The 16006-nt window shown below is 34.7% G+C and overlaps 3 protein-coding genes across 3 annotated transcripts; 2 read left to right on the top strand and 1 right to left on the bottom strand.

The window, feature by feature from the left end:
- Positions 1–393: 393 nt before the first annotated feature.
- Positions 394–4782, top strand: LOAG_06969 (hypothetical protein; the record flags this gene model as incomplete). The annotated part of the gene is made up of 13 exons (XM_003142503.2): positions 394–520; positions 641–744; positions 1024–1222; positions 1768–1910; positions 2075–2317; positions 2401–2497; positions 2620–2772; positions 2871–3052; positions 3192–3357; positions 3482–3767; positions 3902–4061; positions 4162–4354; positions 4511–4782. Exons 1-13 carry the CDS (start codon positions 400–402, stop codon positions 4780–4782), a joined length of 2319 nt encoding a protein of 772 aa, XP_003142551.1. The 5' UTR covers positions 394–399.
- Positions 4783–6853: 2071 nt separating this feature from the next.
- Positions 6854–12521, top strand: LOAG_06970 (hypothetical protein; the record flags this gene model as incomplete). The annotated part of the gene is made up of 18 exons (XM_020447304.1): positions 6854–6895; positions 6967–7164; positions 7382–7666; positions 7739–7897; positions 8113–8224; positions 8385–8491; positions 8565–8661; positions 8732–8884; positions 8954–9030; positions 9145–9361; positions 9460–9659; positions 9940–10038; positions 10170–10391; positions 10486–10728; positions 11020–11092; positions 11260–11348; positions 11551–11701; positions 11872–12521. 18 exons carry the CDS (start codon positions 6854–6856, stop codon positions 12054–12056), a joined length of 2709 nt encoding a protein of 902 aa, XP_020302451.1. The 3' UTR covers positions 12057–12521.
- A 684-nt stretch (positions 12522–13205) lies between these two features.
- Positions 13206–16006, bottom strand: LOAG_06971 (LIN-24 Like family member; the record flags this gene model as incomplete). Its single annotated transcript, XM_020447305.1, has 5 exons — positions 13206–13462; positions 14068–14227; positions 14756–14975; positions 15469–15670; positions 16001–16006. 5 exons carry the CDS (start codon positions 16004–16006, stop codon positions 13370–13372), a joined length of 681 nt encoding a protein of 226 aa, XP_020302452.1. The 3' UTR covers positions 13206–13369.

The following is a 16006-nucleotide window of genomic DNA, read 5'->3' on the forward strand; positions in this document are numbered from 1 at the left end:
ATATATATATATATGTATATGCGTTTGTATATATGTATATATATGCAGAATATACATTTAGTTCGATATGAATCTCACGGAATAATTAGGAACAAAGCAATTTTATCGGATGCCATATAACTGTGCAGGCTATGGGAAGTGGACTGGTATTCCAATTTAGTTGTATTATGTAGGTGGTATCCCAGTTTAAGGGTAATTATGTATATATGTGGTGTTATGCATATATGTGGTATCCCGATTAGGTATCGTATCAATGGTCGTTATGGAGTTTTTTTTTTAACCATTGCCGTCGTTTTTCATTATTCTCTGATTTAAAATTAGTTGGTTCTGTTTAGTTTTCTATTTCATACAACAGTTTTGTTTTGGGTTTTGGATGAATTGAGGTTTCTATTTAAGGTAATGGTATCACCAGTAAGTGATTCAAGAGTACGCGCATTCGGGCCAGGATTAGAGAGTGGTGTTGCAAATTTGCCAAGTATCTTCCTTATTGAAACAGATGGTGGTCGTTGTGAACAGATTGGTAAGTTTCCTGATAAATGTTTCATGTTTGTAGAAGGTTTGCTTAGGTTTATACTAACCAATGCTGTATCAATTGTTCGAAAGATACTGGATTGCGCTGGCTGACATATGTCTGCTGTAGATGTTACTGTGAGCGGAAGGATAATGACATCGGAAAATGGTTCTGAGAAACCGGATATAGAATTGGTAGACAATAAAAATGGGTCTGCTGTTGCTCGATTTACTGTTAGTTGTCTTTTTTTGACTTTTTTTGTTTGGTGGAAGTCAGAAAGTCCGTATTAAAACCGACCACACTAATTTGACTCGTTCTTTAATTAGGATTAATCTGCTTTTTTCTGCTTTAGATTAGATTGTATTTGCGCTGGTAGATGTTCCTCTTATCAGCTAGTAGGCAGTTTTTAATAAGTAGTTTGGATCTAATGTCACTTTTTTGGAAGCGGTTTCCTTAATTCTTAAAGTACTGTTGATGGGTTTGACTAACAACTTTATCTAAGAAACTTCCAGCCTACCGTACCTGGCATTTACACAATAAAGGTATGCTATGCTGGTGAGCATGTCAAAGGTTCGCCATTTGTCGTACAAGTGCAACCAGCTAATAATAACCTGAAAGTTACTGATATGCGATTATCTGGTATCGGACCGGATTTTACTGCTCTACAAGACGAAAATCTAACATTCTGGATCGAGATGCCCGATGCAAGAGGTATATTTCAGAAGAATTTGCCCTTGCTTGTGACAGTTGATTATATTCTCCCGGCATTTACTTGCCTTCACGCAAAGAGCTTGATGCAGTTGCACTAGTTCATCTCCCTAGTATTATTATTATACTATCATTATACGTATTTACTAGTGTTGTGCTAATAAGGTGTCCAGATTGGATTCTTTGAAGTTCCTCTACTTAAAGTAAGGTGGTAGTGTGTTGGCGTAGCTACAATGTGAGGCTGCGACTCATTATGCCGATCAAAATTTGAAAGCTAGTGATACCAGTGAGTAGAACTGAAATAATAGATTTGAACAGTGAATTTTCTTCGAGAGCTCATCCATATTCGTCTTGCAAGTGTCATCGTCAGGAGACATACTACTCAGAGAGTTTGTTCAATTCTAATTCGAGTTTCAGTTCCATATGTTGTTAATATTTGTTGCATGGCCATATAAATGCATGTAGTGGAACTCTTTCGATGTATTGGCAAGACAATTCCGCTATTATCCATTGTGACAATCTATACCTAATTTTTTTCTTGTTTTTAGTGCGTCTTAAACCATTAGTAAGAGCACTGGACAAAAATTACGAAGAGGTACCGGTACAAGTAATGGAAACTAAATCTGGACAGTATGAATGCCGTTTTTTCCCCAAGCACCGGGTCGATATTATTTCCTTCTATCAGTCGGCGGTGTTGCAATTCCAGGATCACCATTTGTGGTTTCTATTCAACTGAATATTTTAATCATCAAGAAGCTTCAATCCTTAAATCTTTTAGCAAAACAATGCTTATTCTTATAATTTTGCTAGATAAATTTTACCTAAGTGATTTATTTTACTAGTTGTCACATGCAGGTAGTAGTCCGAAAAATGATTGATGCAAGCAAAATTCGAATCTATGGTGCTGGTATTGGACCTGATGTTCATGCAACTCGACCAGTAGCCTTCATCATTGATCCACAAAATGTTGGTAGTGTTGAAAAAATCCGTTCGCAATTATATCATCAAAATGGAACACCGGTGAATGTTGCATTGGTCGATAATGGAAATGAAACACTTACTGCGAGTTATGTAGCTCCTGAAGCTGGTCTGTATGAGGTTGTGATTGCTTTCCCAAAAGTTAGACAATCATGGGCTTAGTTTAAACAAACTTTTACCATTACTATTAGTCTTTGTTTCAGTTGACATTACACTACGAAGATATGGAATTAATGAAAATGAACATAAATGTTAAACCGGTTGATATTTCATCAATCGTGGTGGACGGTCTACGTAATGGTTGGAAATTAGACTTATGTTTGAATTTTTCCATTAACTATTTTCAATAATCATAAGAGATTAAAAAATTCTCCCAATATCTCTTTTTAATTATTATTCATAAGGCAAGTTCAATTTTCCAGGGACTGTTACAATTGGACATCGGGAGGATATTGCGATTAATACTGGTGATTTAACACCCATGAAGAATGGTCTCGAACTTATTGTGGAAGAAGCTAGTGGATCAAAATATATGATTCCTCTTGAACGTGGTCATAATTCAACTATTTACAAAGGTTCTATCTTATTGAAATTTATTTTCCATTCATCTACATAGCCGAATGAAAAATAAAGTTTCTCACTTTCATACGGTGGCATATGATACTGTTTCCAGGCTTCTGGACAGCCAAAAATGTTGGTGAGACAAAATTTGCTGTTTTCTTCGATGAAAATTTGGTTTGCGAATCACAGATCATCGTTCGACGAAACCAAGACGCAACGATGTGCCGAGTTACTGGTGATGGACTTAAACGTGCAATAGTTGGTGTGGCGGCGAAATTTCAGGTGGATATGAAGGTACGGAGCGGCATACAAATTTTGTCATTTGGAATTACCAAAACTTCGTTTTCATTTCGAAATTGGAATTTAGTTAAGAAGGTGGAACCCAAAGCAATCTTTTAATAATGACATTCTGACTGAGGAGAATTGAATTTAGGATGCCGGAGGAGGCAGGATGAAAATGGCTATCAAAGGACCATCAGAATCGAAAACAAACATTATTGATCATTCCGATGGTTTATGCACTGTGGAATATATTGCACAAATTCCTGGGCTGTATGAAATAAGCATTTATTTCGGTGATCATGAAGAAGAAGTTCCCGGTACATGTTATGTTATTACTTTTACTCCTTTTTTTTGGTTCCATATTTCTTGTTATCATTCATTGTGTTTCGTTTCAGTTATGTTAGATCAGTTACTTCATAAGTAATCTGTTGAGAGTTATAGGTTCACCGTTTACGGTATTGGTCGATTATGAATATGACCCGTCGAAAATCCTGATAACCGGTTATAATAATGGGCATGTACGAGGAGGTGTATCTACGTCATTTTTGATCGATGCTACACGCACTGCTTTGGAACCTATCAGTGCACGACTTCCTATTGGTTTCCAGCAACCACTCATTGAAGAAATTAAACCTCGCATATATCAAGTAACATTTACACCGAAAGGCAAGGCAGGTGAAATATTGCCCTTGGAAATTCTTTATGGTGGTCAGCTTCTCCATGGAAGGTAAATTATTCGGCGTTTCTACACTGATCATTTGGACGCTTTTCCATAACGCTGATTCTCTACCTGATTCTATGTCTTTTTAAAGATTTTTCCACATCTAATAGGATGCAAACAAGATTTGAATATCTTCATAGGCCATTGGACTTTACTGTTGAACAAGAGGAATCGGAACTCGTAGTGCTAAAAAGTGATTCCGGTATTATACCGTCTAAAGTACAGGCTTCTCTTCGATATGGTGTCTTAATTGATGCAAAAAAAGCTGAGAAAATTGACAGGCTAAGGGCTGAAATAAAAGTAAGATGTTTTCTATTTCTCAAAAAGAAAAACTGCAGTCATGGTCACTGACAACACAGCTGCTAAAGAAATGTAATTTTAATTTTGAACACACTTGTAGGGTCCGAATAATAAGTCTCGGAAATCATCGCTTACCGAAACAACCGATAAAGGAATATACCTCTTGGAATTTGTCCCGGATATGGCTGGGACATACGTTATCATTATATATGATGATGAAAAACCGCTACATTCGAAACCATATGAGCTCACTGCTGTTCCGGTTGGTTCCGCAAACAAATGTTATTTGGAATGTAAGTTTTCCACTTAAGATTTTAAGCGTATTGCAAAGAAATCTCAAATGGTTAAAAGTATTGCATTTCTCCACAACCCATTAGTGAAACGATTTTAAATTTTTGATGTAAATCTCATCTTGGTTCCAATGTTGTATCCATTTGATGCAATTTCAGTAAAACCACTCGACAAATTTTGGATTATTGGGGAGCCGAAAACATTCAAAGTAAATGCGAAATGTGGAGGGGAAGGTGCATTGAATATTGTCTCCGATAGAGATGATTTAGAAGTAAACATTGAGGAACAAAATGATGGCAATTATTTAATAACGCTTACTCCACATCATGAAGGACCACATCGAATTGCATTGATGTATGGCGGTGTTGAAATACCTAATGGAACATTCAGTTTTGAGGTTATCAAATCTTACTTTATCCAGACGAATTGAAGTGATATATCAGTCCAGACCGCACCTTGTATTTAGTTTAATAAATTTAATCTACTGAATTTCAATTCAGTCGTGCAAGCAATGATATGATAGTTTGAGCAGATGAGCCGTAGTTCTCAAGAAGAAAATACCTTCCATTCTTCAAATACTTTGCTGTTTTATGATATGTTTACTTTCACTGCTGTGCTTGTAGACATTATTGTTCTCCACAGTGAAGAATATTTAGTAGAAAAAGAGGCCATATGTTGGGTATTACCAGTATAACATTACTGTTCCCTATTTTGAACAGCTGGTTTTTCTTTGAATGATTTATAGCTTGATTTATCACTCTTTTTAAATGCAAAAGCTTATTGGTGGAACAAAGTGCGATGATATAGAATTCTAGGTCAGCTGGATTATGTAGCACTGCTTTGGCGCAAAAGTTGAATGTTTTTCTATGAAAATATTTCTTCACACGTTGTTTGAATAATTTTTGATTTTTACTCTCCATTTTTCATTTTTCGGGTTTTCCGTACTGTAGGAGGGAGACTGGAGGGAATTAGCAGTTTTTTTCCTTTGCTTTTCAAGAGAATCGTTGTCATTATTGGTTCAGTTATTCTTAATTATCAAACGGTGATGAAAATTTTTGCTTAGATTCGCTTTCTACTCATTTTCTTGGAGTGATAAGCTCAAATTCTTCTGGGATTCATTTTTCTCGGAGCTCAAGGGTGATGAAAGGTATGGCTAAGTTGACCATGAATTTATCATTTTTCTTACCTTTTACCATTTTCGCTTGTTCCTATATTTTTTAGTTGTGGCGTATATGAGTTTTTCCTTTTTTTTTTTTCAGCGAACACATTAAACAGAATTATGTGAAAGCTGACATTTGTTTCACAAAAATAATATTTATTTAGAATATTATACTACATAAAGTGGCCAAATTTTTCTATGATTTTACATATTATAGTATTACTAAACGAGTAATACTATAATATGTAAAGTGACCGAAGAAAGTAATACGTGCTTGGGAAATGAATTTTCTTTCTAAAATAAACTACTGAAAATAGTCTTATTTGGACCGAATATGGCAGGACTATTTTTAGTAGTTTGTATTCTGTAGAAATTGGATCAAACTGTGGATGTGGTTGCTCGATCAGTTGTGAGCGAAAGTTTGTATTCACGCTAATTTCCTACACCTAGCATCTGCCTACATTACAATCGCTCAGTCATTTAGATTTTATCAAATTATATCATCGTTGGAAAAGTAAATCAAACTTCTAAACGTTATCAAAATGAAATTATTAGCAGAAAATAGGCCGAAGAAAAAGGACGGAATTTTACCAAAGTCAACAAATTTTTCATTTGCATAAAATTCTTATTAATATCATAAAATTTCCTCTATCGCTTCCATTCTATCAATTTATCCAAAAACATCTGATGTCATCCTGTCTCATTTCTATATTTAATTGTTTGCTTGTAGACAATCTAACACAGAGTGGAGCAACATGTGATTAAGCTTTCTCTCATTTCGCATCCATCATTTGTTGTGAATGTTTTGCAACACTTGAGACATCTGTTGGTTTTTCCTTTTCACTAAAGTGATAAATCGTAGAGTATGTTGTATTTGCATTTACATTATTCGTTGGAATTCATTTCAGTTATCAATGGGACTTTTGTTTAAAGCATTCCTTTGCATTTCCTTTCTTTTTCTGGGAATTATGAAATTTTTTAATGCTTTAACGGATTAAGAAGTTCTGTAGCTGTCTTTTCAATAATCTCCGTAAATCATCTTAATTTTAAGTAAGCAGTTACGAGTCGTCCCAAAATCCTTCAGTTGTGGTTCCGGATTTTAAAAATCGTGACGGTTTAAATTGTTTAAAATTTTGAAAATTCTTCAGCTATGATGAATTAAAAAACTCCTGTGTAGTTAAAGAACTTCCAGTGTCATTCTCACAATCTAAGAAGCATGTTGCGAAACTTTTTTTTCTTTTGCTGTTTTTGGGAAGATGAAAGGAAGAATTTATGTTTGAAAATGAAAGTAGAATGTGTTATGAGAACAACTGTTTCTTGATAACAGTTGCTGTTGTTTGTAATGCTACGTTGTAATGAAAGTAATCTAACCGTTGTGAGGCTTGTAAGTCTTCATTTTCATCTGCTTTTCTGCAGCAAACTACATTTGTGATCTGATGATCTCTTACCTTTCAGTGTGGACCACCTGTTGTGGGTGAACCTGAAGTAGCGTTATTAAGACGCGAAGCAACTTCAAAGGAGTGCTTTTACAACGTTGAGGAACATTTAGTGCCACGCACTTTTCGTTTTTCAGTAACTTCCGAATATAATTTTGACAAGCTGAATGCATCAGTGAGAATGCCGTCCGGTAAAACCGATGTTGCCCACATAAAGGTTAATTTTGAATGTTTCGCAGTGGGTATAATGTTGTCCGTTAAGTTTTACCTGAGACAAGTTTTGATCAATGAAACTTGATCTTTTTTTATTTCGCACTCTGTAATTTCTAATGAAAGACCGCTGTTATTGTAGATGATTGTTAGGGGAAATTAGACTATGAGGAGGGAAGTTGCACTCTCCAGCTGCTTTGCAAATACCAAGTTCACTATTGTAGGACAACGCTGATGGAAGCGTAACAGTAACGTACCGACCGAAGCAGTGCGGCAATCATCTTCTATCAGTGCAGCATGATGGAGTTAATATGTCCGGAAGTCCAATCTCTTTTTACGTCAGCAATGCGGCTGATGGATATGTAACAGTATATGGTCCCGGCTTAACGCATGCAGTAGTTGGTGAACCGGCAGCATTCACAGTTTGCGCCAAAGGTTCACCAGCTAAGGAATTGGCAGTTGCGGTTGAAGGGAGTGCAAAGGCAACAATCAAATGTCATGATAATAAGGTTTATTTAATTTACACTCATATTTGAACTGGTCGAAAATTTTTTGAAATTTGATTGTTTCTCTTTTTATAGGATGGTACGTGTTCTGTAGCATGGGTACCACCTGTTCCTGGTGAATATAAAGTGCATGTCAAACTTTCTGGAAACCCTGTGAAAGGTTCACCGTTTGTTGTCATGGTGGCTGGTGAAGGTCAGAAACGTGCACACTTGTCAGTTGGATCAACATCAGAGGTCTTTTTTTTCGCATTTTTGCAGTTGTAGGCTAAAATCAATATCACTGTTGCTTTTACTTAATTTACGAAGTTTTCTTTTTTCTTTCTGGGTTAGGGAGACACGTTTAATGTTGTTTCATTATTTATCTCCAAGGTGTTATTCCAACATATTTCTGATTCGCGACTGTTTCCCTTTTAATCGTTTACCTGTAAGTTTACTGTCATAAATTATAGATCTCACTAAATGTTGAGAATAAGGAAATTAAAGGACTATCAGCTTCAATAAAAAGCCCAAGTGGTATTGAAGAGCCGTGTTTCATCCGTCATATTGATTCTGCTAACATTGGTATTACATATTATTGCTTCTCCATTATTCTGTATTTGTCCTTCTTTCGCATATATCTCTGAGTTTTGACACTTTATGATGTTACCGGTGGTTTTCAACTATGCTGTTAAATTATATATATCGTTTCATATTGGAAGCAGTCTATGGGTAATGTGTTTAGGTGTTTCATTTACTCCACGTGAAGAGGGTGAACATTTGGTCACTGTTAAAAAGAATGGTCAAATCATACCAAAATCACCTTTCCGAGTTAAAGTTGATAAAAGTCAAGTAAGTCTCACTTTTTTGTTGTCTAGTCATCAGTACCCATTTAATAGTTGTAAACAATTGGAACTTATTGTAGGTCGGAGATGCGTCGAAAGTTACTGTTAGCGGTAATGGAAAAGCGAGCGCTATTTCTCAGCAGTACAACGATGTGACGGTAGATACACGCAATGCAGGTTAATTAGGGTTATTTACTCGGTTACATAAAAGGTTAATTCATGTTAATAGTGTCTAATTTAATTCCAGGTTATGGTGGTCTGTCTGTATCTGTTGAAGGGCCATCGAAGGCTGAACTAAAATGTACTGAAGCAAAGGAAGGCTTGATTAATATCGCCTACAAACCAACGGAACCGGGGATTTACATTTTGTCCATCAAATTTGCAGATATACATGTAAAAGGTTTGTTTTCCTCTGCAATTTTTTTCGAGTTTTCTTCCAACGGGATTCACAAATTTTCCTTATTTGTAGATAGCCCGTTCACCGTTAATTGTACTGGCAAAGGATTAGGCTCTGTGAAGAAAAGAGCCACCAAGGAAGTGCATCAGGTAAATGTTGGAGTTTTGTGAAAGCACTTTTCAGATCGTCATTTAAGTTGAAATATGTTTAATAGGTTGATTTTCGTAATAAGTAAAGATCAAGTACTAGGAAACCATTTTAAGGCGCCAATGGTTCTACCCAAGCAGGATGCTTCCATGTATCTACAACTGGAAAATACATCCCCAATGGAAACGACAGCAAAGGTTATGGATCCTAACGGAAAAAGCTACGATATTGAGGTGCGTGATATTGGTGACAGCCTTTATCAGATCACTTTCAAGCCTGAAATGGATGGTTCTCATGCGATTTCTGTCTTCAACAAAGGACAGCATGTTTTAGGTAACCTGTCATATTCATTTGTTCAGAAATCTGAATTTTTATTCCTCCAAAACAGAAAATACGAGGAACCATTTTAGAAGATTCTTTTCAATTTCCAGGAAGTCCGTTCCAGTTTACTGTTGGACATATGACAGAGGTAGGAGCACACAAAGTGCGTGCAGCTGGGGTTGGAATACTGCGAGGTGAAACAAATGCGAAACAGTCGTTTAACGTTTATACCAGAGAAGCTGGACAAGGAGAGCTTGAAGTGACCATAGAGGGACCGTCAGAAGCTGAGCTGCAATTTTATGACCATAAGGTGTGCATTGCGTAGATTTGAACATGTCTTATTCTAGGTTATTTGTGCCTCGCATAATATCTTGAATTTGCTTCAGCAGTTGCAAGCGATTTCGATTGATGTGAAGTTTTTGTTGGTTATGATTAATAGGGTCATTGCAAGCGTTTCTTTCTTAAGAAGATTAGTATTGCAGACAGAAAAACCCATTAGATTTACTGAAATTTGCACTTAGCGGATGTTTAAACGAGATGGATGCACTAAACGAAAGCCATGTGACATCTGAGCAACGCCACTTTTTCAGGATGGAAATTGCCACTTTAATTACAAAGTCAGTAAGCCTGGAGAATATCTGGTAGGTGTCAAATTTAACGGTGAACACATAACGGATTCACCATTTAAAGTTAGTGTTTTCATAATGTTTCTGCATTTTTAAATTGCTTGATAACTGTGACTATTGGGTAATTTTCATGTCAGATATTTCATGGATGTCCCGTGTTCTTTTTTAACTTTGGTATTAATCTTTTATTTAAGGTATTCGTGGCTCCTGCAACAGGAGAAGCTCGCCGACTTGAGTTAGCATCATTCCCAGATTCTGGACTGCCTGGTAAGGCATGCACCTTCACGGTGCTTACACATCGTGCAGCAGGTCGTCTCGAAGCAAAAGTCCATACACCGAGTAATAAAATTGAAACAATTGATATTGTTCCGATTGATGAAGGCGAATCATACGCTTTACGGTTCATCCCTACAGAGGTATTTATTTTCTTTTCCAACCTAAGATTCCTGATTGCTAAATTTCTTAAGGTTTATTAACTTTGATAATTGTTTTTACAGGTATTTTTTTTAGGCAGGAAACTATTATGTTGATGTGACACTTGATGGCGCACCAATGCGTGATTCACCGTTTCGTTTGCGTGTCGGTGCAGCCGAGGAAAGTGATCCAACAGCGATAACGGTAAGTGGTGATGGTATACACGGTGGACAAACGGGCCACAAATGCGAATTCATCATTAATACTTGTAATGCTGGAACGGGACTTCTGCAAGTTCAAATTGATGGGCCATCAAAAGTTACTTTGGACGCATATGAGGTTAGTTGGTTTCCCAGCATCATTATGCTGCTCAGATGCTTTTATATTTTATGTGTCAATTCAAATAATATTTTATTTCATCCAAGAGTGCTATCAGCTAAGAGGCTGAATAATTCAATGTTTACATCTTTAGCTTTACACCAGAATTCAGCGCATAGTTATATCCATCTTGCATGTAAACTTGGTCTTAATTAAATTAGTCAGACGACCCTGTTGGTTTTACACTTATTCGTTTCTATAATATCATCACTTTTTTCTCCGTGCAAATACCAAGTATTACATAATTTACAGCTGGACATGGGCTATAAGGTACGATACATGGCGTTGGCGCCTGGAGCGTATTTTGTGGACATCAAATATGCAGGTATGTTAACTGAGAGATCGGTATGCTTATTTTGTCTGATCGAATTAGAATATGGTATGAAGGATGACGTTTATGACGGATATTTTTGAATAAAGGTTATCATTCCACTCCAATATAAGTATCTTTACCTTACCTTTCATTTCATTGGACTCTATGTCCTTTTTTAGGTGTTCATATTCCTGGTTCACCATTCAAAATAATTATGGCTGGTAAGGAACTTGGTGGTGGTGGTGAGCCGGACACTTCGCTTATTAAGGTTATCTTCTAATTATTCTTTATTTAATGGTTGTTTCTTATTTCTCTTCAAATTTTGGTCTTTGAAATTTATGGGAAATGAAAGACGAGCGAAAAATAGAGGGGAGGAAAGAAGATGGAGCAGGGATATTATTGTGTTTGTGTTTCAATTTATTTAAAAATACTTGACTGAAAGTTCTGTGTAAAGATATCTCTACTTCTAGATTGATGCGCTAGCAAAGACAAGTAAAGGAACAGTTGCGCAGGTTCCGGTACTGAAGGGAGATGCGAGCAAAGTTAATGTGAAAGGTGGCGGTTTGAATAAGTTTTTTCCAGGTCGACCAGCTGCTTTTAATATTGACACCAGCCTTGCGGGTTCGTTTTTTTATCTTTTACGATTTCATTTGCTGCATATGGTGTAAATTTCTTTTTTCCCTTAATACCAAATAAACAACCGTTTCTTTCAAAGAAAAAAGAAATTATGCCAATCGGTAGCTCCTTGTAAAAGCAATTAGCAAATGTATTAATGAAGCTTGGGTATTAAGGTGAAAATCTTCTGTTCGTTGGTGTACTTACATCGAAAGGACCATGTGAAGAGGTTACAGTACGACATCTAGGCGGTGGTCGGTACGCGGTTAGCTATCGTATTCAAGAAAGGGTTAAAGGATTTATCTTCGTCAAATACGGCGATACCAATGTACCAGGCTCACCATTTGCTGTTTCATACTAAACAGTCTTTTTTGACTAAATCTTTGCGTTTCATTATATCCATGTTGGGTTTTTGCCATTTTTTTTCATCAACGAATTTTATTGCATTTGTTTCCTGTGTATGTGAGTCTGTGTATGTGTGTATGTATGTCTGTCTGTCCGTGTGTATGTGTGTGTGTGTTCATGTGTATATGTGTTCATCTCTTTGTTAAGTAGCGCAGTTATGTCTTTGTTAACTTTTAAAAAATCTTTTCTCATAAATGTATCTCAGAATTATATTAAGTGCTTTAAAAAGGAGATTAGCACTACCACTGTCTCCATTACCGATCATTGCTGTGTAAATCTTTACTTTTTTTACGTGAATATTTTCGTGTTGCAATTTAGAAAATGGATTCGTTGAATGTGTTACTTTATCTACAATACTACCTGTCTTATTCCTAATCCATCTTTCAGTTAACGTTACGTTCATTTTTAAACTGTATTAAAGTGTTTTTTTTTGCCTAATACTTGCTTGGCATGAAGTAGAATGAATTATTTACAAGTAATTAGATAATAGAAAGTAATGGAAACTGAGTAATATTTGCGATTTCCGGATGACTTTATTCGGTTGTTCAGTTTGATTGTTAGATAAGCAATACTTGACATTAATATGCAAAAAAGAGGTTAGCCTAGTGCTTGAGAGGTCAAAAGTGCAATTTATTAAAGAGGACAGTGGATGGATTTCACGTTTATTACACGATTACGTAATCAAGACGGAGAATGGCCGGTAAATAATGATCTAATGAATTTGCTTGACGTCGTGTCATGCATGATACGCTTTTGTACATGAGTGCCATTTCCGTTTGGGTTATTATATACTCAGTATAATATTGTTAACAGTGGGCAAGTTATTATTCATGGTACGGGATTCAGAATTAACAGACGTTTTTAATGAATCAGCTTGAAGATTTATACTGTGATACTCGATGGACGATTGATCGTGTGATGTAGAGACGTTTCCAGTATGGAGATGAGAAGGGATTATGGGTAGAAATGTATGTGTCGTTTGGTTTAGCTTCTTTGGAGTTGCAGTGGAATTTATAAGTTTACTGTAAGCATAATGAACTATTTGTCGAATAATCCACCTGTTGTAGGACCTCAAGTTGACGTGTGGCATTAAATCTCACATATACCGGTTTTTATTTATGACAATTTCTTCGGATATTATAAACAATCGACTGGAAATGCTGAATAATGTATGATTATCTACAAAGCAATGCGAACAATAACACAACGTAAAGCATACGGGACAAATTGTATTGACATGTAAAGTTCACGTGAACGTTAGACTGGAAGTCAATACTTGCGTATAGGATGTTCCGTTATTTTAACTTTCTGCTCTACACCATATTTAAACTTGCATATTCCTTTCGTCATATATGAAACAACCTGTAATTAATAATAATTATTATGAATTATTATGCACATTAAAGTAATTATTTCGTCTTTAAGCATTACACTAGAGAATATGAATGACATTATTATGAACTAATATTATATAACATAAATTTTGTTCTTTCTTTGTTTCTGTAATATACACAAAATTTTTTGGACTGAATTTCAACTTTATTTGTTGGTTAATGAATGGATCGTGCTGTAGTTCAAGATTTATGCATGATTTGGAGTAAAATAGAAGGCAGTGGATGAGATGATTGATGATACTTGAAGAGAGTTGAATTGTTAATGAGCTCAAACAATGCATAATCATCAGCAATGATGAATCAGTAATGAAGTAACCCATTGTTTAGGGTTTATTTTGAAAACTAAAACTCATGATAATTGACACAATAATAGGGAAGAAATTGTGATGATAAGCGGATAACGTAGGAATATTATCAGCTTATCAACAAAGAATTTCGAAAAAATTTCTGCTATATATTTGCGTTTTTTTTTTTTTTTGTAATAAAATTTCATAGTTTTTTGAATAGAATTTAACTTAAATCTGAAAGAAGAAAAAAGAAAATTGCAGATTTGTTCGACAAAAAGTAACCTACATCATTTTGTACTGTGAATCCCAATGAAGAATAATTTGTTATACCACGTATAATATCAGCAATTTTACCCTCAATTATTGTTATCAAACTGTTATTGTCCTTTATATTTGTCACCGTAACAATAATTCGGCCTGACATGTGACTTTCGATCGAAAATTTCCTATAAAAATATCACAATTTAGCTGTAGTTTAATTGAAACGGAATAAAGAATTGATTATTCAAGCTATCCTTCTAGAACAAAATTCCCGTCACTTCTATCATCTAGTCCTATTCTTCAAATATGGTTTAGAGCTATAGTGATCATTAAATTAGCATCGGTATCCGATCATAATTCATATATTATTTTTAATTTCAACATTTACCGCAAATAAATTTTACGAAAATGACGAATTCTGTTGAATTGTCTTTCATTTTAAAAAAAAACAATCCTAATTTTTAAAATAATTAACAAGTATGTTAATCCATCAAGACATATACAATGCATCTGAAAATATTAATTAACACACCTTCAAACCGGATGCAAACGATCGTATACATCTCTTTTTCGTATATGGTATATAAGGATGAATCAGATCATTTCATTTAAACAAATAAGGCTTTTGTTAATGTTTGAGCAATAAATACGTTCCATTTGTTTATATTTCAGGGATAATCTAAGAATAAAAAAGAAAAAAGAGTAAAACAAGCCTAGTTTGACGATCTTCCAAAATGATAAGCTCAGCAACGGTTTCACAAAATGGTGGTACCCGAACAGTACTATCAACACCCCATCCAAGCTCCTCTTCAATTGTATTCTCGCCAATATTTATTACCGTTAATTCAGTATTAAATCCAGCATTTGCTTCTACTATTTCTCCTGGTGTTTTTAATTTCAATGCCATTTCAACTCCACGACATACACCTTTCTCTACAAAAATAAATTCCATTCTTATTAACTTTGTTCGGTTTTTTTTCTTTTTTTGAAAAGAAAACCTAATCTCGTAAAATAGGTGGAATTATTTTAGAATGGATAAAGTATAAAACCAAAAATAATTTTTAGATTTAAATATTTTAAGGTTGATTTAAATAACAAGTCAAAGTATGCAAAGATTTAAAAATTATAATTACACCTCTATTTTTCCCCTACTTTTTCATCCCTCTCTCTCCTTCTCAAAAAGACAAAAAAAAAAAAGAAACAAAAGAAAAGAAAAAGATTATATGAAAGTAAATACTGCAACGTTTTGAGGACAATTTAATTGAATGAAAATTTCCACTTTGTTTAAAATTTATTTTTGAATTCCAGAAATTTTCCAACTGATTCAATCATCGTCAATTATTTACAATCAATCAAATTACTACTTTTATTTCATCATTGCTCCGGTATTCCGGAATAAATTACAAAGAAAAATGAGGCATCTTACCGACAACAACCGTTGCAGCACTACGTGTTGAACGTTCTGTTTTAAACGAATATTCCTGTTCACGTTCGGTTGTATTAGTAAATGTTGATTTAAATAAACTTTGCTCATCTTTTGATTGACGAATATTTCTAACATCCGCACTACCAATCGTATATATTGGCTCCAATGATTCATTGAATAAATGGGACCAATTGATATTATACTGTAATTTTATTTGAAAAAGAAAAACAAACAAATAAACAAATTTTTTCTTATCAAAAAGCTTTTTTTTTCATTATTTAATTAAAATAACATAGTTTTGCTTCCTTTTTTTGTATAATTCTTTTTTCAATTTACACTTTTTTAAAAATTTCCCTTTTTTTAATATTAATTTATACCTTTTATATCATCTTGATAAAGTTTCTGCTTTTTTTCCGAAATTTTTTTTAGCATATTTCAACTTCTAACTGCTTCACTTACATTTTTTTGCTTTGGACTGTACGCATGGATTTTCGTAAATTTATGTTTAATTTCAAGTTTTCCTATAGCAAACTATCAT

The sequence above is a fragment of the Loa loa genome (assembly GCF_000183805.2).
Source record: "Loa loa unplaced genomic scaffold supercont3.355, whole genome shotgun sequence".
Lineage (NCBI taxonomy): Eukaryota > Metazoa > Nematoda > Chromadorea > Rhabditida > Onchocercidae > Loa > Loa loa.